Below are 24,302 nucleotides of genomic sequence, written 5' to 3'. Positions count from 1 at the left end.
CGAAGGCAGAGCAGCGAACAAAAGCCAGCCTTTGCCATGGAGAGAAGACAAGAGGGCAGAAAGATGCAGGTTTGGTACCCAGGTGGGCCGGTGTTTGCAGCCACCAAACACCAAGGTTTCAAGAAACATCACCACAAGCACCTCTGCCAGTCTGAAAATGCAAACAGTATTCTTCCTACATAGGTTGACAGCTCACACAGAATTAATCGTCTCTAGCCAAGGCCTCCTGCAGCAAGAAGGAAACGGGTGAAGACCTGGTGAAGCCTATATTTTAAAAATGCATTTCTTCTGCAGAATGCTAGAACAGTTTGGGTTGGAAGGGACCTTAAAGATCATCTAGTTCCCATCCCCTGCCATGGGTAGGGACACCTGCCACCAGCTCAGGCTGCTCAGAGCCCCATCCAGCCTGGCCTTGAACGCTGCCAGGGATGGGGTACCCACAGCTGCTCTGGGCTGGCCTTGCAGCCCTCACAGTAAAGGATTTCTTCCTAATATCTAATCTAAACAGACCCTCTTTTAGTTCAAAAACCCCTTGCCCTGTCACTACAGGTCCTATTAGAGTCTGTCTCCATCTTTCTTATAATCCCCTTTTAAATAGGAAGGCTGCTATAAGGTCTCCCCAGAGAAGTCCGTCTCCTCCCTCCCCTTTAGCTGGATTTTGGCAGATAAGCAAAGTGGAAGTCAAGGTAACAGAGCAGGATCTCCACGAAAAGGGATTGTGCATTACCTTTATCAATTTGGATGTTCATTTGGGCCAGCTAAAGCCAGTCTGCAGCACAGACCTACAGATGAAAAAGCTCCTTTCACAACTCCAAGCTGTTCTCTCCAGGTGGTGCTACTCAAGGGGAATCACAAGGCAGCATCAGGAGGACAATGCCCTGCAAGCCAGCACTCAAGAGCAAAGAGGAAGAAAAAACCCACACAGAAATAATCTAAGTTTTATCCAGCATCATGTCAGGGAATTCAGGCCAAAACCACCACCTGGGAACAAGATAAAATATGCCAGAATAGAAAATAGTTGATCAGAAACTATGCTAATTGCCTGTGAGACTGCAGATAATTACCTACAGTATCTGCAGGCTGGTGTCAGCATGATCATTGGAAAAAGTAGCAAAATCAGCAAGTGAAATATTTTAAAAGCATTATTTACTTGTCAACATTTCCAAGTATCAGACAGAGGTAATTGAAGAGATGTGCAAGACAGCAATATGCCTTCGCATCCGCACTGCTGCACCAACCGAGGAGGTTTTTATTCTTCATAGCTATTACACCACGAATTGTGCACAAAGGTCTGAAACGCTTCTTCACGGCACTGAGTCAAGACTGAAGCGGCGAGGCTCAGAGCCGTTTAATCGTGTCACAGGTAAAGAAAAAAGGGAAGCTGCAATAAGTAGAAATACAGAAGTTTGAAACACCCCCCCAAACCAGCAGGCTGGTTGCTAGAGGGACATTATAAGATGATGCCTGGAGGAGACGCTGAGTGTTTACACTAGTGCTTGACCATCCACATTTCAGAGCAAGAATTACTCAACTGTTCTTAGAAAAACATGAAAAAAAAGAAAAAACATGCAAAACACTATGATTCCAGGACAGATCATTTGGATTAGCATCACAAGTGGTTATCTTTGGGAGCTTACACCCACCCGTGGCATATGGATTATGACACACCGTTATTACAGTAGCCTCCTCTCCTCCCACCCTGCCTCCTGCCGCCAGGGCAGCTCTCCGATGGGCAGGATCCCTGCCTGCACCAGGGGAAACGCTCTGCGAGGCAGAAAACAGCTGGAAGAAAAGTTTTCAAAACCATTTGATGCTGCCCTGAAAACCGTCACGCTCTGCCACAGCGCTCTTGTTCTCGTTGCCACCTAATTTTCACAAGCAATCACCCCCATGTTCCTCTTTTTTTCCCCTTCAGCAGAGACCTCGAGGTCTGATGTGAAGCGAGGCACAGCACCCAGCCAGCCAGAACCAGGCTTGAAACACAGCGCAGTATTGAATTTCAGCTGGAAAAAAAATCAGTCATCTCTGGTGGGGCACGTATTTAAAACGCTGCTGACCCTGAAGTTTCAGTCCCATTTGTAGGAGATAGTAAAAGGAGCAAGGAAGTGAAATTCCCTCAAGAGAACTGTGCACAAAAGCTGGTACCTATGTCAGGACCACCACCACCAAACAGGATTGCAAGACATCCACCCTTTAAGCATGGACAAGGAGCTAACTGGGGAACACTGGGAAACAGAGCAGGTCCGAAGCCACACGTTGAGTGGCGAGGAAAAAATAGGGACTGAACGCTCCCTGTGTACGCTGGAAGTTGGGGGCTCCGCAGAAAACAGGTCTTCAACTGCATGGGCACACTCTGCGCTAAGGAAATGCTGCAAGTGGGTTCCTCAATCACCAAGCCGCTGGGCTACCGATTCAAAACAACGCTGCCCTAGCGCAACTCGCTGTGGTCTTAGGACAGGAAGCAAGATTCTCTGAAGCACTTACCAGAAAAAACACCATGTGTGTTATTATCAGGCTGAAACCTCTCTGCTACGCGGGTCCGATGCCAGCCCCTGACAGCAATTCATCACAGTAGCTGTGCCTACACGTACCCACACCAGCAACTGGACACGAGTGGGTTGCAGATACAGGAATAACCCTCTGAAATCCAGTCTCTGGAAGGCATTCAGGTTGAGTGGGCACCTACTAAAGCAGGCTAACACTCCATCCCCCCAACCTGCTCTGCTTCTGACCCCCTTCTACCCTGTTTTCTCTAGCCTGCCTTAATTTTCCTTCTCTTTCGAAGCTGACCATCAAGACCACAACACTGAGGGTCCCCATCTTTAGTTTCCGCAAGCTCCACGCAACCACTTATACTTTCTGCCCCAGATGCTCTGCTCAAGAAGTCCTTAAGCTTTCCTTCTCCTCTCCTTTTCATTAAATTATGCCCTCATTCACCCCCCTCCTTCTTCATCCTTTTTTCTCCCTTTGAATCTGGTTTCCTCCTCACATGCCACACAGGAATCTGAGAAAGCCTCCTCTTGTCAACTCACTTACCTTGATCTAAACCCATGATAGCCTGCCAAGGTGTTACAAATTTAGAAAAATTCTTCCTTATTTTCAAGCTAAAATATGCTCTGCACAGAAAGAGCCTGCAGGCAACTGAGCTGTGACACATCTAAAGCTTCTTTTTATAAAGCACTTCCAAACTAATTCTTTCAAAGGCTTAAAACCTGGCTAAATTGAGAGAAGTTTTCAGCTGGACATCAGGAGGCATGCTTAACCCCAAAATCATCCTTTCAGAGTTTCAAATATTTGTCCTACAGAGACCAAGCACATGATTTAGAAAGAAAAAAAGCAACAACTGTTTTGCTCATTAAAAGAAATAGTTTCCCCTCCCTGCACTAACCTGCCTTTTGGAAACAGATGAGGCATTTAGTCAAAAATCTCATTAACCAGCCAGCAGCAGCCTATTTATCAAGTCATAACTTTCCAATTGTTAAGCACTTGCGTGCGTTTTTGAAACGGAAAAATAGGCAGGTTTATAGCCAGCCTGCAGCGCTGCCCAAGTGGTGTCAGGCACCGGAACAGAAGCACATGAGGGCTGTTAAGGAGAACAGCGACGTGAATTATCGATCTGCCAATATCATTGGAAATTGCTGCTCGTTGCAAATTTGGTAGTGTAACCAGGAGCTCAGTTTCAGGAGATGTTACTCCTTTTGGCAGGGATAACGAAGGTGACATAGCCGATCACCTGCTGCAAAAAGCCCTCAACGCAAGCTGCTAAGGTCTTCCCCTAAATCCAGACTGGCAAACTCACCCAGGCACAAGCCAAACAGCAGAACTGACTTTGACAGGCTAAAGCACCAAGTCAGCTTGTGAGCCCAACCCCCTATACACCAGTTAGACTAGGGCTCCTGCCCACCCCCTCAGGAGGGGACCCTCACCACCCAGCACTGCGCTGCTTCCAGTCACACCAGCCCTTTTTGAACATACTGGGTTAGCTGGGAAGAGCCCAGAAGCAGGGAACGGTTTCTTACTATGACGCAGAGTCGTTAAGCTGATATTCTCTGGATCTGCTGAAGCAGGCCTGAACTCCGGCATCTCTCCATAACCGCTTAATCACACCAGCTAGCTCAGTGGTCATCACTCCTTCCTCTGCGCTTCCAGCTAATACAAACAACTGGCGGGCATCGTCCTGCAAGAAAAGGGGAAATCAAAACAAATTAGGACATAGGTCCATCTGTACCTTTACAAATGTTAGGAAGGATTAACATCAGTAACAACCCCAGAGGTTGAACTAAACAGTAGTTTTTAAACTGGGAAACCTCCCTTATAGTGTTGTACAGTACACCAAGAAGGAAAAATTCAGTTCCAAAAGCAAGTTTTGGATGATTACAGGTTTAAAATTAAAACATTTACAGGTTTTTGGAGGATTATAGGTCCTTAAAGTTTGAGGACTTGCCACTTGCTGCAATAGCTGTCAGAAGTAAGGGAGGCCAATTTCTTCATAAAGCATTTCATCAGGAGATGGGATGGATTGATCAGGATTTGAGTGTTTGCCCTAGAGCATGAAAATTTTTTCCAGCAGTCCTAGAGCAGAACCCCACTCTTCTACAAGTTAACAGGCAGATTTTCAGAGTGCACAACAGGCTGACCTACATCCCACACTGATGTTTATTTCCAGAGTGATCAGGCCTGCCAGCATCCTTTCGGGAAACGTAAGAGGCCTTTCGCTATCCCAGCAAGTTCTCAACTTCAGACTGTATCCTCATGACATCGGCTCCTCTCACTTGAGCCCTAAACCGGACTGCCCAGCGTGTACCCCAGCTTGGGCAAGAGTCTGCTCAGCACGCTGCTCCAAAGGGTACACACCTCCCTAGCACAAGCAACAGGCACCTAAATTAACTCAATCAAGGTCTGAAACACCACAACAGAGGTGGACCTCGGTTACGAGCCTCTGCAGGTACAGCACTTGTGGGTATGGTGCTGTGCTGACAGGTCCCTGCTGTGGTTTGCTGCGAGACAGCTGATTTGGTTTCCCTTGGTCTTTTCCTAGGAAAGTGTGGGAATTTGTTTGTCCTTCAAGGTGGATTGGGACACAAGAAAAATCTTAGCACTCTGCTCTCGTTCTGCTTTTGCAAAGCCAGCTAAGCCTGGGCAGGTCAGCTGAGAAATGGATTTTAGCATCTTCCTCCTTCCAGCTGTGTTAGCTAGGCTGAGCTCACCACTCGGCTTCACCAAGCACGGAAGAAAGGTGGAAGGAAACTCCCACAAAGATTTGGAGCAGCAGCTGACGAACAGCCCAGGTTAACACACAAGTGAAGATGTGCCCTTCAGCCAGGATGCTTTATATCGCAAGATAGCTGTAGTTGCATCACAAAGAAACTGAGCAGGTTAGTTCATTTACTGCATATTAACTGTAAGCATGAGGAATTAGTGCCAGATAGCAAGAGTCACGGGCTGCGCGGCCTGTGCCCTGTGCTGACATACACAATTCCTCTCTCCAAGTTTTCGGGAGTCCCTGCCTTCCCAGTCTGTGATTTTACCACCACCACAGTCAAGGCCTCCCGACTTCAACACTTCAAGATGGTAGAAACCGGAGACAAACACTAGTAACAGCCCAAGGAATCAGCAGAACTGGATGGGGTGGGGGAAGCAGGGCCTCAAATCCCCAAAAAACTTAAGAGGACAAGTGTGAGTAGTGAAAGCAATTAAAATTTGGCTCAGCTTAAAAATTAACTGGCACAATGCTGTGAAACACTGCTGAAGGCTGATGTCAAGCAACTTAAACCAAAGCTGAGAATTTTGTTAAACATTTGAATAGTTTAGACAAAAGTTTGGGGATTACTTTTTTTTTTAGCATTCAAACTACTAAAGCTTCTTACCCATAACCTCGGTAAAATACTAGCCACTCTGTACTGGTAACACATTACAGATTATGAAAGGTCTTTCACTATTGTATCTTGTAACAAACACATTTCCGCTGTGAGTGTCACAGACTGAATTTCCAGGATTCATTAACACAATTCACAGACTCAGACTAAGGAAAATACGTGAAATACTTACTGCTCTGGCAACTTCCCCAAAGTCTATCTTTAGCCTTCCCATGGCTCTTATGATTGCAATGATGGACTGGATAGTATTGCTGTAGACAACCACTTTATATTGTTTGCATTCTTCCTCCGAGTAGCCATCCTCATGAATAATCCTGGAAGAAAACCAAGCCATCACTGCCAAGCCAAACCAGAAGGGCACCACAGATTTTTTTTTATTTCATCTCGTACAAAAATGCAAGTTACATGCCTGCACTCTCACTTACTTCATCTGCTTCACGATGGTGCTTTTCCCAGACTCTCCAGCACCTGAAAAGCACAAAAATTTCAGTTAGCAACCACGTGAAATTAAAAGGAAAAGCAGAATGTACTCTTCGCAGCTCCCACACAGAAGTTGATGGGGTCTGGAACAAGAGACTGTGTGTTGTTGCTGGTAACAGCTCCGCAGCAGCCGTGCCAGCCCCTTGGAAGCCAGGTACGTCCTTCCTGCGTTTTATTTACAGATGCTGACAGTCATTATGCATTCATCTGCTAAAAACCAAACAAACACACAACCAAAAAAAACCCAACCCAAGAATTTCTGAATTTCCAGAGTGTACTGCTTGATCACTGAGGCTAGCCACCCGGGAGATGAGGCAGGTTTGAAAAACTGGGACGAGGATTTATCTAATAGACTACCATCCCTCTCTTCCAGCTCAGTAACTACGGTCCAAGGCTGCCCTACAGCCAAGTGCATCAATGTCATCAGCTGCTACCCACCGGTACTGGGCTGTGCGAGATAAGAGCATTCCCCTTAAATACCCAGGTGGATGCAATTGCAGATCCTAGAGCATTTTCACAAGGGAACATTTAATTCAGAAGCAATCTTATGTGATATACAGTGGAAGGGTAGTAGAACAGAGCTCAAAAGCACACAGAAATTACTCTTGCAGATCCAGGTGAAGCAGCTTAAGACATTAAAGCCCAGAAACACGTTACCATGTCAGAGCAGGAACACCAAAACAGATCTTGCAAGTTCCCTTGCCCACTCAGCACAAAGTCAGCCAAACATTGCCCATAATCATTCAAACGCATTTTTTTTTTCCCCACAGCGGAAAACTAGGTGCGCTCCCACGATCCATTACTAGTGCACAGTGGTAAGCACACCGGTGTCACTCCTGAGCTAGATACCTTTTGAAACGCTCTGGCAAAATTCAAAGATACCTGTCTAGACTTGAGGCAGCAGCTCAGATGCCGGTGACTCAGCACAGGACCCCGGCACAGACCCAGGACCCTGCCCTACCCCTCCAGCTGCCAGCACTGGTTCCTACAGCCACAAGGCAACTTGGGCATCCTCACCTCTGCACACCCAGACACACCCCCACAGAACACAGAGAGCAAATTTTAATGGATTAACAAGCTCTGTTCTCTATCATCTCCCACAACGCAAGGATTATTATTCTGGGAAACTGAGGCTGAAGAGACCCGTGGGTTTAGCTTGGAAATGACCCTTTGCCAGAGGATGATTTCCAGCTGAAATATCAGACCTGCAGGCTGTAGCACTTGGGCATGTCTGCATTGCAAACAGCCTTCCTTCAAAGAAAGGCAGAGAAACCTGGCTTGCCAAACCTCTGCAGACCTGGTGTGTGTGCGTTATCCCCATCTGTCTGCAAAATAACAGCGAGTTAACCCGCTTTTCACAGCTTTTTCTCTGAACCACAGAGCATTCAGTGTCCCTTTCCCACAGGTACAAGGCAGAAACCACCTTTGCACACCCGTGCAGCAGCTGACACGCTTGCACAGCTCGGTGCAGCAGACTCCTACCTAACTCTGGAACTCTGAGCCATCACATTATCACAGTTTACTGAGCTCTGCAGTTAGCAGCAGCCGAGTGCACTGCCCACACACACGCCTGTCCCAGCCATGAAGCATGAGAAAGGCACGCACGGCGTTACTGCACGTCAGCAGAGGCGCAGGTCCTGCGTTACTCTACCTCGTGTGACCGCACCAGGAGTTCGTTGCAAACAAGCCGGACCAGCCGCTGGCTTCAGGGCTCCTCAGCCTAAAAGGCTCACTCTGATCTGCAGAACTGGGTTTGCTGAAGGAGATGGAATGAAGTTGAGCCTGTCTGGATTTGGATAGATGACTCGAGATCCTGGATGGACTAAGAAACCCAACCTCCCATTCACATCAAGCTTCCAGGAACCAAATGTCCCAGCCTGCAGAGTCCACACCACGCGGCAGTGTGCTAACCCAGAATGGCAGTGCTACAAGCAAGGCAAGCTTTGTGGGAAGACAAAAATTTTTAGATTATCAGACTAACAGGAAAACCAAAAAGACCAGCTTTGGGGAATGTCAGGCTGTGAGAACTGGGCTGTGGCAAACTTCTCCACCAGAAGAAGCAGAAAAGCTTTCTGGTGCTACCTTAGGGAAGCACAGCTTCCAGGAAAGAGCTTCCCAAGCCTCTTGCAACATCCAGAGGGGACAACGCTGCACTCCAGTGTCATTCTAACATCCCTGAAGCCTCAGGAAGGCCAGCTCCTAGAAACAGCACCATGAACAGGGTGTGGGAGCAGCAGCGCTTCTTAAAAAGTAGAATTCACTTCTTGGTCTTGTGACTTTATGTCATGTTGGCTGAGGAAGCAAGAAACCAAACCCTTGAAGATAAAGAGGTCACTTTGGAGGGATTGTGTTTGTGACAGGTACGAATTATTCCCTTGCCTGGAATTCTGTACGCCTTTTAGCCTGCTTATTTCACATTCCTTCAGGGTTTTTTCCAACATCACTAGTAAAACCCTTTTGACTGATAAGGGAATAAAAAGTACTGGCAGGAACACCAAGGTGCCGGTTACAGCGGTGGCAGAGGAGGAGTACGCAGCAGCCAGATACGAGCAGCTCAGTCACCAGCAGTGAACACACCGCGCCAACCTGAGCCCAGACTTGTCACTCGCAATCAGCACCTAACGAGGACAATGCAGCCTTTACAGCCATGCACTTGTATTTCCACTCCCAGGTTCATCCCAGTCAGCTCCCAGATGTTGACAAGCATTCCTGCGGATCCACTGCTGTATTACATTACAACAGAAAGTTTCCCCAACAAAGTCGTTTTCAAGCTGAAGGTGCATTTCCTATTTGCACTTAGCTTCAAACCAAACATGTGGCCAAATATTTTTACAGCTCTTGGTGGCTGAATAGGGCAGATGCAAACCAGCCTCTTCCCATAGTACGAGCTTTCACAGTAGGACAAGTGCTTTCATGGCAGGCTCTCAGGCTGCCAAATGCCAGGAACCTCTAGTCAAATGATGCCTTGACTCATTATACCTATTTCCAGGTGTCTCAGGGTTGTACCTCCATTGCAGAGTGGCTGGAGAAGGATTTCTGCTTCTTTGGATCAATTTGGCACAAGAGAACAGAGGCAACCAGAGAAACACAACAGTGTTGAACCAACCAGTACCCAGTGCCTCTCCTGCACAGCTCCGGGGTGTGCCACGGCCAAGACATACATCTAAGAGCACCGACACCTTTAAATGCTGATTGCTCAGACAGTGCTTGAGTTTCTGTCTCGTCCCCCTCAGGGGACTAACACTAACAGCTGCCCCCACAGTAGGAAAACTGTTCCCAAGATAGGGCACGTAGTGCAATTTAAATCAATTAGCCTTTAGTTTAGGTTGAAGGGTTACCAGATTAGAGCCTCTCATGACAAAATACTTCCAGGCTGCCATGTTAAGTGTCTGCAAACCAAAGAATTTCAACTTTTAAATTATTCCTAAGCATACAGCAATTCCATTTTTTTTCCCTTCCCTCAAGACTTAAAAAGCTACTGCCTGTTCAGCCTCAAGTAGAGCAGGCAGTATAAACTAGGCTCCACCTTCAAAGCTGTTCCAGAAGCATTAACAAGGATGAAAAATAAAGCAAGTTTTAAGCAGAATTCCCCAAAATCTGCTCAGATGTTGGGAGTTTACACCTTCCACCCAAGCAAATCCCAAACCACATGACAACAGCAGGGCTCCTGCTGCAGCCTGCAGCCAGCTACAGCAAGACTGTCTGAAACCAGCAGCTTGCAGGGAATATCTTTCCCTTTAGCAGGCGGGTTTTCTTTTGTTATTGCCTCTTCTCCCAGTTGCCAAGATGTCTGCACCTCTCCTCCAGCTGGCACGGATTTTAATAGAGATGGCATCAAGAAGGGCTTGGGAATATCTGTGTGTTCCTGCTATGGCTTCTTGGGTGCTCAGCACTGCAGCTACAGCACTTGTGGTCAGATGTGAAAATGTTAACGCTCCACAGACTCAGCTCTTCCACCCTGGGAGGAGCACAAAATCTCATTTTTATTTTCCACAGCCACCTTTCATATTCCCTGTATTAAGGTGCCATGATTTGAAAGCTTCAGTGTCCCAAAACAGCAGTGTTAAGCCCAGAGTCCCAACAGCAGGAATTCAGAAGAGAGTTTTGAACACAGCCCCTCTGGCTTTTATTTCTCATACTCATATTTGCTGTCATTTCCTCCTTAGATTATCTTAAAATAATCTGCTTCTCCAGCAGGCAATGCTGAACTTGTACTACCTGTCATTTGACTGACAAAACAGTATCAGATACAATTATGCCATGACAACACAGTCAATTTGGTTATACAACACTAATTCAAACCATACTCATTTAACTCCTTCCCTTCTCTTTTCCAACGCCCCCCATGCTTCAGTGGCAGCTTAGCAGAGCAGCGATCCACGCTCTTGGAGGTTGCTCACCCTGTTACTTCAAGGGGACCAGCAGAAGTAGGAAATGGTGACCCACATCCTCTAACCCCCTCTCCTTACCAACACACGACCCAGAACTGGCTCCTACAGCAGACACTACTGGCAGTCACAGCTACAAGGGCCAAGCAGTAAGTCATCACCTCCTCTGGGATGTTATTCCTAAAGGAGTTTTTCTCGACGTTCCAGGTCCTCACTCAGACTCACCCTCTGCTCCTGCAAGAGCCATCCAGACAAGATGCCTCATTAAACAGTCATTTAAAAACGTCTGCCCTCCAGCTCCGTAATCATTTGCTGGGAGCTCCTGCTGGGGTGGCAGCTGCTTGCTGATGAGACGGCCAACGTCAGACATGGTCTCATCTCAACCGCTCAAGAAAAAAAATTAAAAAATCAAAACCATTAACATTGCCCATGTCTATTCTGAGATACTGTAGTACATCCTCCCACACAGCATAAGGCTTTTTCAGGGGCCTCTTTCACTTTACACCTCTGATCTTACCCCCCACCCCAGACAAGGTCCACAATCATTTACATTTTGCTCTTACTTTCCAGCCCTAGCTTCAACATCTCCAGGTCTCACTTCTGTTCTTTGAAGCTCACAACTTCTCTAAGCATTTGCAGATGTCGGCACCGCACAAGCGGCTATTCTCCTTTCTCCACCTCACTGGAGTGGCTGTAAAGGGTTTGCATAAAGAAATCCATATTGTATCTACTTTGTAAACAGCTTTTAATCTTCACCTTTTGTTACCTCCTCTCATGCAGCTTCATTTACTCCGATGCATGGTGTTTATGCTTACAGCGCGGCTTAAACCTTCAGTCAAGTACATTTAGTTGGTGGAGGGGGGGAGAAAAGAGTAGGAATTTAAATGCTACTGAAACAATGCTCCAACCTACAGAAAACTGATGCTTCACATCAGAAATTAAGATGAAGAGTGCAAGTGGATAGAGTTACATTGAAATTCTTACGGACTCTGCAGGGAAAGCACCCAGCCTCCGGGATCACAGGCAGGGACCAGACAGGGAGCTACAGAGTTCAAAACTCATGAAACACAATGCTGTATCTCACTGGGTTCAAAAAAATATGAGAGTCAGAGCATTACTGGGACATTCCTCACTGTAAAAGGAAAAGCAAACCTTTCCTTTTTGCTCCGATTAGCACAGCTACACAGGGATCACATTTCGTCACAAGAAACCAAGGCTGACCTAAGCAGGGATGTTGTAACTCCATGGAAAAATTGTTTCAGAAGTCTTAACTTCTCTTTTTCCCAAATTAGCAGCAAGGAACCTATTTACCCCACAGCTCTGCTTGCACACCCTAGGCACAAAGGACAACTAATCTGTCACAAAGCATTTGCTGCTTTTTGATGTAGTGGCTTGCCCCACTCCATCGATGCACACTCCACAAGAATTTAGTGAAGCCCTGGTACCTCAACACATCCTTCAGCCAGCAACCCCTCCCTCCAGAGACCATCCGGAGCCAGGAGCCCCCGGAGCTTCCCCCAGACCACCCGAATAACACCCCAAGCCCAGAGGGGAAAGCTTGGCACCCTCAGACAGCGCCGAACGCCCTTCTGCTCAAAGGGTGGCGAGCCCTGTGTGAGGTCCTGCAGCCAGACCCCTTTTCCCTCTGGAGGAGGAAGGGAGACGGGAGGGAGCCCGAGCAGCCTTCGAGCTGTACTAGTCCTGGCCCTGCGACAGCGATGCATACAAAGGAGGGAAATTATCATCCAACCACTTCCCCCCAGGAAGCCAGAGGCTTTCCTGCAGCAGGAGATGGGAAGCCAAGCAGCTTGGCATGTAGATGCGCTGGAGATTACAGGGAAGAGAGCAACAAGCAAGCTACCAAAACACAGCTCAGAATGGGAATTACAAGTCTATGCAGCTGCACTCTGGATAAAATGCTTGCTCTTAAACCAATTACTTCCTAATTCACCCTGCCTGGGAAACAAGGAAGGTAGGTCAAAGACTCACCTACCTCTCCCAAACACAAGCATCCAGTTCACTGCTGAAGATATTAACAAGCTTACTTTAAGCGCTTTTTTTCCTAGAGCCATATCAAAACTGCACTGAAGTGTACTTCAGGTGAATTTTTTTCCTTCCCCGCCCCCAAATTAAGGGGAAAAGCCCTGCAGCATCTGAAAGTTTCTGAAGAGAAACCAGGTCACTGCTGAAACAAATTCTTACTAGAGACACAGAAGTGATGCACCTGGAATATCCATTAAAGTACAAGCGAGCAAGACAAAAATTAACAGACTGACATGTTTCTGATTTCTAGCCTCTAGAGGAGAGCATGAACAGCTTGTAACTACAGCAACAGCCCGCATCAGCTCTAAAAATCTCAGCAGGGGTTTGGCAGAAACTTTGCCAGACCATTCCTGAGGCAGGGTGATGCCGCAACCCTTGCTGAACTCCGAAATCCACTGGAATTTCTCAGCGTTTCAAACATCGCCTCTCAAACAGCTCAGGAATAACCCCAGACATTGCACTTGAAAAGCTGGAAGCCGCAGGGCTGAGCAGACCTGGGAAGCCCACGCAACCCTCTCATGCTAAGGTGCTGCTATGAAGTGATGCTGAATCACCTGGCTCTGGTTAGAGCCCACCTGCAAACCCCCAACGCCACCAACCTCCCCTCCAACAGACTAAAAAGGGGCCAAATCAACAGTACAACAAAGCCGAGGAGTCCAGCCCCTAAAATACCAGGGGAGGCACTGCAAGCACGGAGGAGGAGCTAGCCAAATCATCATAAACCCCAGTGGATCTCTCCCTGATAAAACAGATGTTTCCTTTTGTCAACATTTATCCAACATCCCACCCTCACAAGTGAACACGAATGCTTCCCCTCGTACATCAACACACTCCTCAGGCAGTTCTCCACAGTGGTGCCCTCCTGGTTTGTATTCCACCTGGACAGGCTCTTGGACACCCCGGACACCCTCCTGCAGCCCTCGTACCCGTGCAACTGCACTTCTAGAAAGCTGAACTGCGAGGTCTCCATCCTCTCTGCCGCTTCCCTCCTGGTTTCCAGCCTCATCAGGCCAAATTCAAATCCTGACATCCCCACCTTCTTGTGTAAGTATTTCTAAGCAAGGGCAAGCTGCCATCCCTGCTAACAGTCATCCCATCTCCCCTTGTTGTGATCTTTTCTGTCAAGGCACCCGGGAATGCTCTTGCATATCCCAAGGCCAAGAGGGATTCAACAAGCTACAGACTCAAAAGGAGCGAGTGTGCTGCGCTGGGAACCAGGAAGAGGGGGAAAAGCATTAGAGAAAGGAGCAGCAGCATCGTACCACTGAACCTCAAAAATACAACTACTGTTAGAAAAAGCAACGGGAACCTGGACAGCTTAGGTCAACACTTTTACAAGAATAACCACATACTGGAAAAAAAATATACGAACAAAATAGGGCATATGGGCTGAGTAAAGCTTAACCTTGGAGGTAACAAGAGCCAGTGTTATAAGACAAGTCACCTGAAGTTGTCACCGCCTCTGGATGAAATAAGAACGGAGGGCTGTTAAAGGAATGCCATTTTGAAAACATAACACGAGCTCTAGGATCAATTCAACCACTTTTTGAACAGAACACAGCATCCTGCTCTGCCTGCTGGCTTACCTGGGCTGCCACTCACACAGGTTCCACCCCCTAGAAGGTACCTGGAAGATGCTCAGGCACAGCCACAGCCCCGGAGGAGGGTTTCCCAACACCCAACATGGAGATGAGCGATGCAAGAGCCACAGCTGGGTGGCTCTGGCCAGTCCAGCCCACAAACTGCCCCGTGGTACCCACCACGGAGCTGCGTGCTGCCACTCTGCTTTCACATGCTCACAACAGGTCACAGGCTCTTTGTGCCACACGCCATTGCGTTTACTTTCCATATGAAACTAATAACATCCTCATATGAAAAAAATCAGGGAAATAATTAGTCTTACATATATCATTCAGCCATTCAATAGGCCTTAAAGCATTGTTGCATAAGCCAGAGAAATTAAGACTTGAAACCATAAAACTGTAAATGCCTCAGTGATGAACGTTAACCCCTGAGCACCCAAGCATTATGTTTTATAAGCTTTTTTTCTTTTTGTCCTGAAACCATTAAGGCATTAACCTTGTTTCACTTAAAAGCCTTTGAACCCATAACGATTGCCTTTAAAGCTTCTGCAGAGATTTTTACCAGGTGCCTTACAAGAGAAAGCCTTCAAGCACTTGGCACAGTGACCACCTCCACGCAGGGCAGTGCCGAGGCCACCGTGCAGCTATCAATCCAGGAGAGCACACCAAGGCACCGGTGCCAGCATGGGGAGAGACTAGCAACCGACTTAATTCCCAGCATTTAACGCAGACATCGTACCACATCGCAGCCTAACAGCAGCGAGAGACTGGGAAACGCTGGGTTCAAAGCGCCAGCTCCACTTCATGCTGCAACGTGGTTAAAAACACCCCGTGACCATTCAGAAGACCGAGATATTCCCAAGGAATTCCACACCAGTCCTGCCGACCACCGGGCCAGCAGCTGGCCACCTGCCAAAGCGCTGCCACCTACACACAGATCTGAGTGACCATGGACATCACCGAGAAATTGCTTAAGGAGTTACAGTAACATGCACAAAATCAGGCAATTACAGAATTAAAGATTTTAAGGAAGTTTTTTCTTGATAGGATGAATGATGGAAACTGGGAAAAGGGAAAAAAGGCTGGTCTTGGAAGGCAGGCAGATTGGGTTTTCCCCCCTTCTTGCAGGGCTGTTGCATTAAGTCTTAACCACCATGTAAGTCTGCAGAAGCACAGCTAAGTGAGAGGACAACTGGTTTACAACCACTTGTAACTGTGAAGCAGACAAACAGCAACTGTTGATGTTCACTCCTCAAGCACCTCACCTTGTTCTAAATCTACAAGACCATAAACGTCAAAGCAACGACTTCAGGAGCAAGTCTCCTGGGGAATGCAGGACACTGGTCCTACAGGGAGTAGGCTTCTGCACCCCAAAGGCTGCAACAGGATGTGGGAGACAGCACGAACATCCTCAACTTTGACAACGTCCCCTTTTTACCTTTGATGAAAAATAATTCCTTGTGCAAAAAAAACCCCACCAAACAAAACCACCCTATTTTCATCCACAGCCAGGTTCAAATAAAAGGTCAGACCGAATTTAGGAGAGGGCTACTAACAGCAGCGCTGCCTAATCCCAACTCTGCAGCGCAGCCACCACTGGCACAGGGAAGAAGAGGCACTGTCAGGACTGAAAGTGCTGAGAGCCACAAACCCAAACACACAAGAAAACACTTCCCTGATGGAAACGCAGCTTTCCATTCCCACCACAAAGTGGCCAACTGGCCCAGGGGTGCTAACTAAATACTAGCCATGCCGTTCTCCTCCATGAAGCCAGCACCAGCTACACTCATGGTAGGACACCATAACAACAGCACCAATGCTGGCAACCCGTGTCCTCAATGCTCAGCAAGGGAGACCCAAACTCCCTCCTCCCCAACCAAACCGTTCCAATTCTTTCCAAAATCGGCTGCAAACACCTTATCCCTCTTCAGGAAAAAGCCCCTCCGCTGCAGTTTGAGCTACACAGCGAAGAGCCAGCCTGGGACTTCAGGTTTGCAGTTGTTTTTGCAGCTCTTTGAACAACACTCCTGGGAGTGTTTTAAACTAATTGCGCCTGCTGTTGAGCAGCGTGGACTCAAGACACCCACTGATAAGCAACACGTTGCCGCAATGTGTCTTTTGGCTGAAGATCAAATGAACGTCTCTCCTGGCTGGGTCTCCTGGGCACCTCTTTCTCATCAACAGCTCCTTATGTTCAGACCTATGTTTTTATGTTCTTTACATTCAGACGGAAGTTTAATCATGAGGCGCAGCTTCCAGCAAAGCGCTGCAGCGCATCACAAACGTGGCAAACACCTTCCCTAACCTGTTGTGAGAGTCATCCTGAAGATGCATCCACGGCATTTTCATCCTCCAAATGCCATGGAGTAACACAGCAGTACCAATCGTTCTCAGGCAGGGTTCACACAAGCTGATGCTCTCTGGGATATGGGTTAAAAAAGGCACCATCTGGTCTGCTCGGTTACTGGCATGAGTGGAAGGCAACAGAGAAACAGCCAAGCAAGGCCTATAAAATGGGAGTTCTATCTGAAAGCAACAGATGACTTGGAAGGGGTGGGAACAGTGGGAAGAGGGGTTTGGAAAAGATTTTCATTAGCCTGGTCTCCCAAGTATCAAGTTTCTTCTTGTGATGTGACTGTTTTTAAAAAAAAGTCAAACATCCCCTGAATTTCATGCAGGGACAACAGTCCCGAGTTGTTAAAAACACTTATCAAAATAAGCAGCTGGGTAGGGAACAGACTGTTAGTTCCCCCGCTGAGGGAAAAGCTCATTCCTCAAACACGAGGGAGCTCGTGGTGGACGGAGACCCCAAAACACAAAACCACAGGAGGCTGAGCTCCACCGGCGCCTCGGCTTGCCCCAGAATTCAGATCTTGCTCGGTGTTTGTTTTTAAAGATAACCCAGCCAGTGCCACCCTGGTAACGAGAGAAGGTTAAACGAGGCAGAGAAGTTACCAAACACCAACTGAGAAAACATGAAATAAGAGACAGGCATCGGATCGCCGCCATGGCTGGTACTGCGGGGGAACAAAAGGTGACGGCACGGAGGCGTGGTATTACCCCAGCCTCACCACCCAGTCTGCAAAGAGCATACTAGAAAAATAATCAGCATCTGTCAGTCATTTCAGATGCAAACCCTGTGTAAGTCACTAAGAGACCACTCTTCAACCCTGCCGGTGTGAGGAGCGAGCATCTCATGCATCTGAAGTGGGGAGCATTGTGTCTTTACACCTATAGTTACTCAAAACTTAAAAAAAAAAAGCCATGGTCTAATTAAAAAATTCTTCTTCACAGCACACCCTCCTCTTCCAAGAAAAGTTATTTCAGTGCTCTGCCTCAATTTAATGAAACTTGAACCATGTCCAGAGGGCTCTTGGAGGATAAGATGAAATCCCAATTCCCCAGCCAGTCGCTCCATCTGCAGCTGAGCTGTGTGTTATAAATTATCTGTCCTCAGCTCCCAGCACCGGGCCCAAACACACTTGTCTGTCTGTCTTTACACAAGCACACGATGTGCACGCCACCCAGGTGGCACCAGGCAGAGAAGTCCCATCCCACAGCTGGCTAATGGCATGGGATGTGACATCAGGCAGAAAACAGAACTTTTTACCTACGCAGCACCCAGCGTGGCATGACGGTCTCTTTTTCCAAGCTGCAGTTGCCCTGATTAAATCACAGCTGACACCTCAAAAAACACCGAAGGTTAAGTCACCCTGAAGAATGATTGTTTCTTAGATAAGAAACACTTTGCCTGCCCCGCATTTGTTTTCGGTGGATGAAGGGCAGAACTGAAATTCAAGCAGAAGGCACACAGATCCTGCATCAGATGCTCAGGTGGGAAAACGTGCCCGTGAGCTGCAGCTCTGACACCTGAAGACAGGGAAATACCAGCACCAAGCCAGATACCACCTCCACCTCAGCAGAGGACAAGTGCATTGGGTCCTCTAAGAAGTCCAAAGCACAGCCAAGAAGTGCCACGTCTTCAGAGAGAAGATCTGACCCGTTATCAAATCGTTTCAGGCATTCTCTGCTGGGAAGTGGTCACCAGATGGCTGTGATGCTTCTGCGTGAAGATCACGATGTCTCTGATACCAAGAGCACCTTTCACAACCCGAGCTGGGAGTCAGGCACCCAACTGATCTCATCACAGCTCCCACAGGTTGCCCCTGCAAGCTAATTGGCTCAAGGTATTTAATTTTTGTCTTATGAAAACGCAACACGGGGCTGAGCCCAACTGCTGCATGCGTGAGGAAAAAAGTCATCACGTGGCCATGAGTCACAATACCGACACCGTGTACCTCGGAGAGCTGGCGGGGGAAAAGCTCCAGATCGCTCAGGGATCAGAGAGGACAACAGCTCCCTGCAGGTCCCCCAGGCAGGGTCCCCACGTCAGCTCCAGCTGTTACCAAAACACAACCTCGCCAAGTACCAGCGCTGCCAAAGCTTTGGTGAATTTGAGGGGGGGAAAAAGGTTGGAAAAAAAAAAATCAGTCTCAGAAAAAAGGCCTCCAGGAGCAGCAAAGCTTGCAGCTTGCTTGATTAGTTATGTAGATGAAGGCTATTTTAGAACAAACTTATGCTTTTAATTATTTCTGCATGAATTGGCAGGACTGCTTCAACATAATTACACAGAGCATCTAAACCCAGTAAAATTGTAACAGGCTGAATAACGGTGTGTTTTAGGCATGAAGGGCTCAACACTGCCTGCACCGGCACAGCCAGAGCCACAGAAATGCCGTTTGCACAGGCCAGTCCCAGCAGGGAAGTGAAACTGGCTGGATTTGGCAACAAGACAACTTTGCGCATCCTGCAATGAGCTTTGTCACTCAGTGCCACACAGAACCCATCCGAGACGCAGCCCAGCACCACACACCAGGCCTTCTGAAAGGCGCTGGAGAGCGGAGCTCAGGGTACAGGCTAGCACCTAAACTAACCAGGAAGAGTTCCTGCGCCCTCCTCCATTTTGGCTGCTCATCCCAACTGGAAAAATCCCACAGGTCTCCACATCAGCAGAATCACATGCCTGTGCCTGCAGAGCTGCGTTTTCCTGGAGGCAAATTAGGAGAGGCAGTGTTTAGGATGGGGATTTGTGCGAGGACTCCCAGGCTGTTCCCAACCTCCCAGGAGCACTGGCTTTTGTTGCAGAAAGTGTTTACCTGCCAGTGCGAACCGGGGCGTGCAGTCATTCAAACCATACCCAGTTCAAGACAAGCCACTGCTGGCACTTGCACACAAAAACAATTCCATCACACGGGTAGGGGTTGGCACGACCTTGGTCAGTCGCTATTCAGCGCTCAGGTTTACTTTCATAAAAAACCCCAAAGCTGAGGAGTTGCTCAACACGCAGAATTGTGAAAGGGAAACATTGTGAAGTGACTTGAAGTCCCCAAGGAGAAGCAACCACACAAACAGCTCCAGGATTACCCTTACCCCAACTACCCCAAGAGTTATCAGACTACTGAGATCGCCTCCGCCAGCAGTCAAAACACCTCTGCGACACAAGATGCTGTGACAACGGAGTCAGAGCACCTCCGGGAAGAATGGAGTGTGCAGCTGAAGTCTCCTCTCCTTCCTCCTCTGTCCAAGAAAAGATGATGCTTATAGAAGAGGAGAGGAAGTCAAATGCACCAAAACACTCCCAATTTTGGGTCTGTCACTAATTCACCAAGCTCTCCTAACACCCAGGCTGGGTTAACAGCAGAGCTGGGAAAGAACAGCCACCGTGGGTACAAGCACGACCCTTTTCTTAGCCTACATAATTCTGCAAAGCCCAAACTAGGGCAGTTATTTTAACAGAGCTGGGGAAGAACGTATGGACTCCAAACCTCATCTATAAAGAAATAAATTTCCTCTAAACTTCACCGCATCAGCAGTACCGCAAGAGGCTCACTCCAGTTACATAAACCACCGCATGATCTCTTACAACCAGTTAACAATACCAGACACTACATATCCCAGACCTTTTAATACCATGTTATGAAAAAAAATCCCAAGTGCTTGCTCAAACAATGGAACAAACCTCATGAATTTCTCCACCAGGCTCTGGATGTATTACTGAAAGGACATTTGTTCCCACTGCAGGTATTTTTCTTCTGGCAACTAACTGTTCTGCTCTACCCGCACATTAACAGGGCTACATGTAGGGAGAGCACATTTCAGCCTTCCCTTTGATCACCAGGAATCATTACACTAATTCTTAAAACTAGAAGACCATGACATTTGGGAGAGATTGCAGTTAAGCACCTGCTGGTCAAGGCCAGGTGCAAACCTGATCTGAGATAAGTTGGTGGGTTTTTTTCCCAAACAAGAGTAGATACAGATCACTATTCCAGTGTCACTCTGTGTGGAAGTCCAATTATTCCAGACGAGCTTCTCCAGAGTAACAACGTGCTCAAGTCCTTACCTGAGGACATGCTGAGAAGCACAGCAATCAGGTATTTTGCTGCCATCCAAAGTCAACAGCAGACCAAAAGGCAGCTGCTGCTTGTACTTTTAAAAGCTTCACCTGGTCTCTAATGCATTGAATCCAATTACTGTCCAGCCTTTGGGATACTCCCTCCATTCTGTCATTTGCTGACAAGGACAGGCAGCCTCAGACCCAAAGCCCTTAGTGCCTTCCCAGTATCACCACAAAGAACTCAACACTGCAAAAAAAAACAACCCCAAAGCCCTGACATACAAAAATATGAAGAAATATTCCACCCAGAGGATTTGCAAGGATTGCTTACTAACACCAAAACAAACACCTGGAGAATAAAGTAGCATCTTGACATGCAGCCAAGAAGTTTTCTACATACACATATGATCACCAACCTCAGAGCACCTCTTGCAAGGGTACAAGCGAAACCAGGTTAAATGGAAAAGAAAAACTATTCTTAGGACAAGGACCACTTGGGAAGCAGAATTGTTTGTTAATACACCCTGTTCTACAGGAGACACTCAACACAGTTGTTCTGGTCCTCACAAACTCAATCTGTCTTCCCCAAGGTGGAAATCATCGGTGTAACAAAAACAACCCACAACCCAGACATTGGAAAAGGCAAACCTACGTGGCCAGATGGTCCACCTACCAGCCCACAATGTGCTGCCTGGTCCTGAGCTCACACAAAGCTGCAAAGAAAGGGCACAGGAGTCATCCTGTACCCAGCAGACTTTAGAGACAGGCAGCTTTTGCCTCCTCTGCGCTCTCATTATCACCCACAAGAACTTCTAAAGACCAAAATGTGGACCAAACACAGCATAAGTTCTCTGCTAAAGAGAATCTGTAGTTCTTCTGAAGAGAAATATTCCATTCAGCTCTTCTCAAAATCCACGAATGCATTTTAACTGGAAAAAGTCAAAATACAAGAGAAGTGACACTTCCTTTCTCAGGAAGCCTGCACACACAGCGACTGCAGCGGGGCAACACCACCACCGCCGGTTTCGTACTCCTGCAAGCTCTGCAAAACCAGCTCAGCTACGGCAGAGCATGCCAAACTGAAATCATCTTCCATGCAAAGTCAGATCCTATCAGAGGATCTGTGGCAGCGCCAGGCACAGAGCACACAGCGTAATTAGCATACCCCTGCCCAGGCAGCTCGCACACCAGCGTGGGCACTTCTGGTTCGAGAAACACGGGCACCCAGGGGCTGCTTTCACCCGACTACCTGATAAAAGGACTTAACTCCAGTACCCCATAATAAGCAAAAACCTTAACAGCCAAGCCCCAATGATACAATCTCTCTATTCAACTAAGAACACAAGTGCTCCCTTCCTTCTCTGTCCCATGAAGGAGAAGATGAAAGGACACCTACACCAGCCCAAGGAGCACCTTCTGCTCTCAGAGCCCCAGCCCAAAGCCACCGGGGAGGGACCGTCCCCATGCAGCAGCCCGGGGGGAGCACCGGTAACATCCAGGCTCAGAAGGGTTATTTCAGCAGGCAGCTGGCTCAGAAAAGCCCCCGCCCTCAAGAAAGCAGCACACTCCCCTCACCCCCCCACGGGAGCAGAGCAGGCAGCCACCTCCCCTCTCACCCAAAGAGGGATGGGGGACCCAACGTCGGGTGAAGTGACAGGACCAGACCTGGGGACCTCACATGGAGCTGAGCCTTCGCCAGCAACACAAAGGCAAAGCTGCCTCTCAAGAGTGGCCTTGTCCACAGGGCCCCCCAAGATGACCCAGGGAGACCTCCAGAGCACTGAGTCCTCCTCACACCTCCCCAGGGATCCCTCAGGCCTCTCAGGACCCTCCCCAGCACCCTTCACCACCCCTTGCCATCTAAAGATCTTTTAACCTTGTGGACCCCCTCCTCTCCCCAAAGTCACCCTCTGAGGCCCCTAAAGCCATTCTGAGCCCTGGCAAGGCCCAATCCCCTGCCCAGTGGCTCCTTCACCCTCTCCAAGCCCCAAAGACCCCCAAAGGTCTCAGCCCTCCCCTCTCTGCAGAGCTCCCTCTGCTTTCCCAACACCCCGGTCCAGTCCACTCCCCCCCTCCCCTGCGTCCCGCAGACACACCCCCCCCCCCCACTGAAACTGCACACACCCTGCGGCACAGACACCAGCCTCCACCGGGCTCACCCCCTGCTCCCCACAAGCCCACTCCTGAGGCCGGGAGACCCTCATTTGCCCCCCCCCCCCCGGGACCCTCCCCAGAGCCCTGCCCCACCACCCCCCCCGAAGCCCCTCACCGCCCAGAGCCCTGCCCCACCACCCCCCCCGAAGCCCCTCACCGCCCAGAGCCCTGCCCCACCACCCCCCCCCGAAGCCCCTCACCGCCCAGAGCCCTGCCCCACCACCCCCCCCGAAGCCCCTCACCGCCCAGAGCCCTGCCCCACCACCCCCCCCCGAAGCCCCTCACCGCCCAGAGCCCTGCCCCACCACCCCCCCCCGAAGCCCCTCACCGCCCAGAGCCCTGCCCCACCACCCCCCCCCGAAGCCCCTCACCGCCCAGAGCCCTGCCCCACCACCCCCCCCCGAAGCCCCTCACCGCCCAGAGCCCTGCCCCACCACCCCCCCCCGAAGCCCCTCACCGCCCAGAGCCCTGCCCCACCACCCCCCCCGAAGCCCCTCACCGCCCAGAGCCCTGCCCCACCACCCCCCCCGAAGCCCCTCACCGCCCAGAGCCCTGCCCCACCACCCCCTCGAAGCCCCTCACCGCCCAGAGCCCTGCCCCACCACCCCCCCCGAAGCCCCTCACCGCCCAGAGCCCTGCCCCACCACCCCCCCCGAAGCCCCTCACCGCCCAGAGTCGTCGTGGCCCCCCCCAGCCACCCCCGGCCCCTCCTCACCGAGCAGCAGCAGCTTCACCACATCTTCCCCCCGGGACCCTCCCACCCCCCGAGGCCCCTCACCGCTGAAACCCTCATGCTGTAGACCCCGGCTCCTCCTCACCGAGCAGTAGCAGCTTCACCTCATCGCCCCCGGGGATCCCCCCCAGAGCCCTCCCACCCCCCCGAAGCCCCTCACCGCCCAGACCCCCTCCGCAGCCGCCCCTGGCTCCTCCTCACCGAGCAGCAGCAGCTTCACTTCCTTGGCCGCCTTCTCGCCGTCCTCCCGCAGGTTACGGTCGATCATCTTGCTCCGCTCCACCGCCGCCTTGTCCTCGGCGCTCAGCGTACAGCCCATGGCGGCGGCGGGGAAGGCCGGCAGGCGGCCCGGCCGCCGGCAGCGCGATGGGAGCGGGGCCGGTGCGGGGTTGCGCCTCTCGCCTGCCTTGGCCCGGGCGGCTCCCTGAGGCGGCGCCGGATATCCGGTCACCCGCCCGCGGGGCACGACGGGAAGTGCAGTCCCCGCGCGGCATGCTGGGAGCTGAGGGCGGGGCTTCCGCCCCGGCGCAGCGGGGCATGGCGGGAGCAGAGAGTAGCGCCTTACTTCCGCCTCGGTGGAGCGGGGCATGATGGGAGACGGGAGGCGCGCCCTTCTTCCGCCTCGGTGTAGGGGGGCATGATGGGAAC

General features: G+C 49.7%; 1 protein-coding gene across 2 annotated transcripts in view; it reads right to left on the bottom strand.

The window, feature by feature from the left end:
* The window catches only part of GNAI3 (G protein subunit alpha i3), a 32,704-nt gene extending 8,600 nt beyond the window's left edge, over window positions 1-24,104 (bottom strand). Inside the window, exons 1-4 of one of the 2 annotated variants that reach the window (XM_055727966.1) lie at window positions 23,856-24,104; window positions 6,302-6,344; window positions 6,049-6,190; window positions 4,020-4,177 (exon numbers count right to left, since the gene is read on the bottom strand). In XM_055727966.1, the coding sequence (XP_055583941.1) occupies window positions 4,020-4,177; window positions 6,049-6,190; window positions 6,302-6,344; window positions 23,856-23,973 (461 nt within the window). In that variant the 5' untranslated portion in view covers window positions 23,974-24,104. Of the gene's footprint in view, window positions 1-4,019; window positions 4,178-6,048; window positions 6,191-6,301; window positions 6,345-10,969; window positions 11,130-23,855 lie in introns of those variants that run through there. The other variant, XM_055727965.1, reaches the window with a different exon arrangement.
* Window positions 24,105-24,302: the final 198 nt, after the last annotated feature.

The sequence above is a fragment of the Falco cherrug genome, chromosome 16, assembly GCF_023634085.1.
Source record: "Falco cherrug isolate bFalChe1 chromosome 16, bFalChe1.pri, whole genome shotgun sequence".
Lineage (NCBI taxonomy): Eukaryota > Metazoa > Chordata > Aves > Falconiformes > Falconidae > Falco > Falco cherrug.
This window is presented reverse-complemented; position numbering and strand designations above follow the sequence as displayed.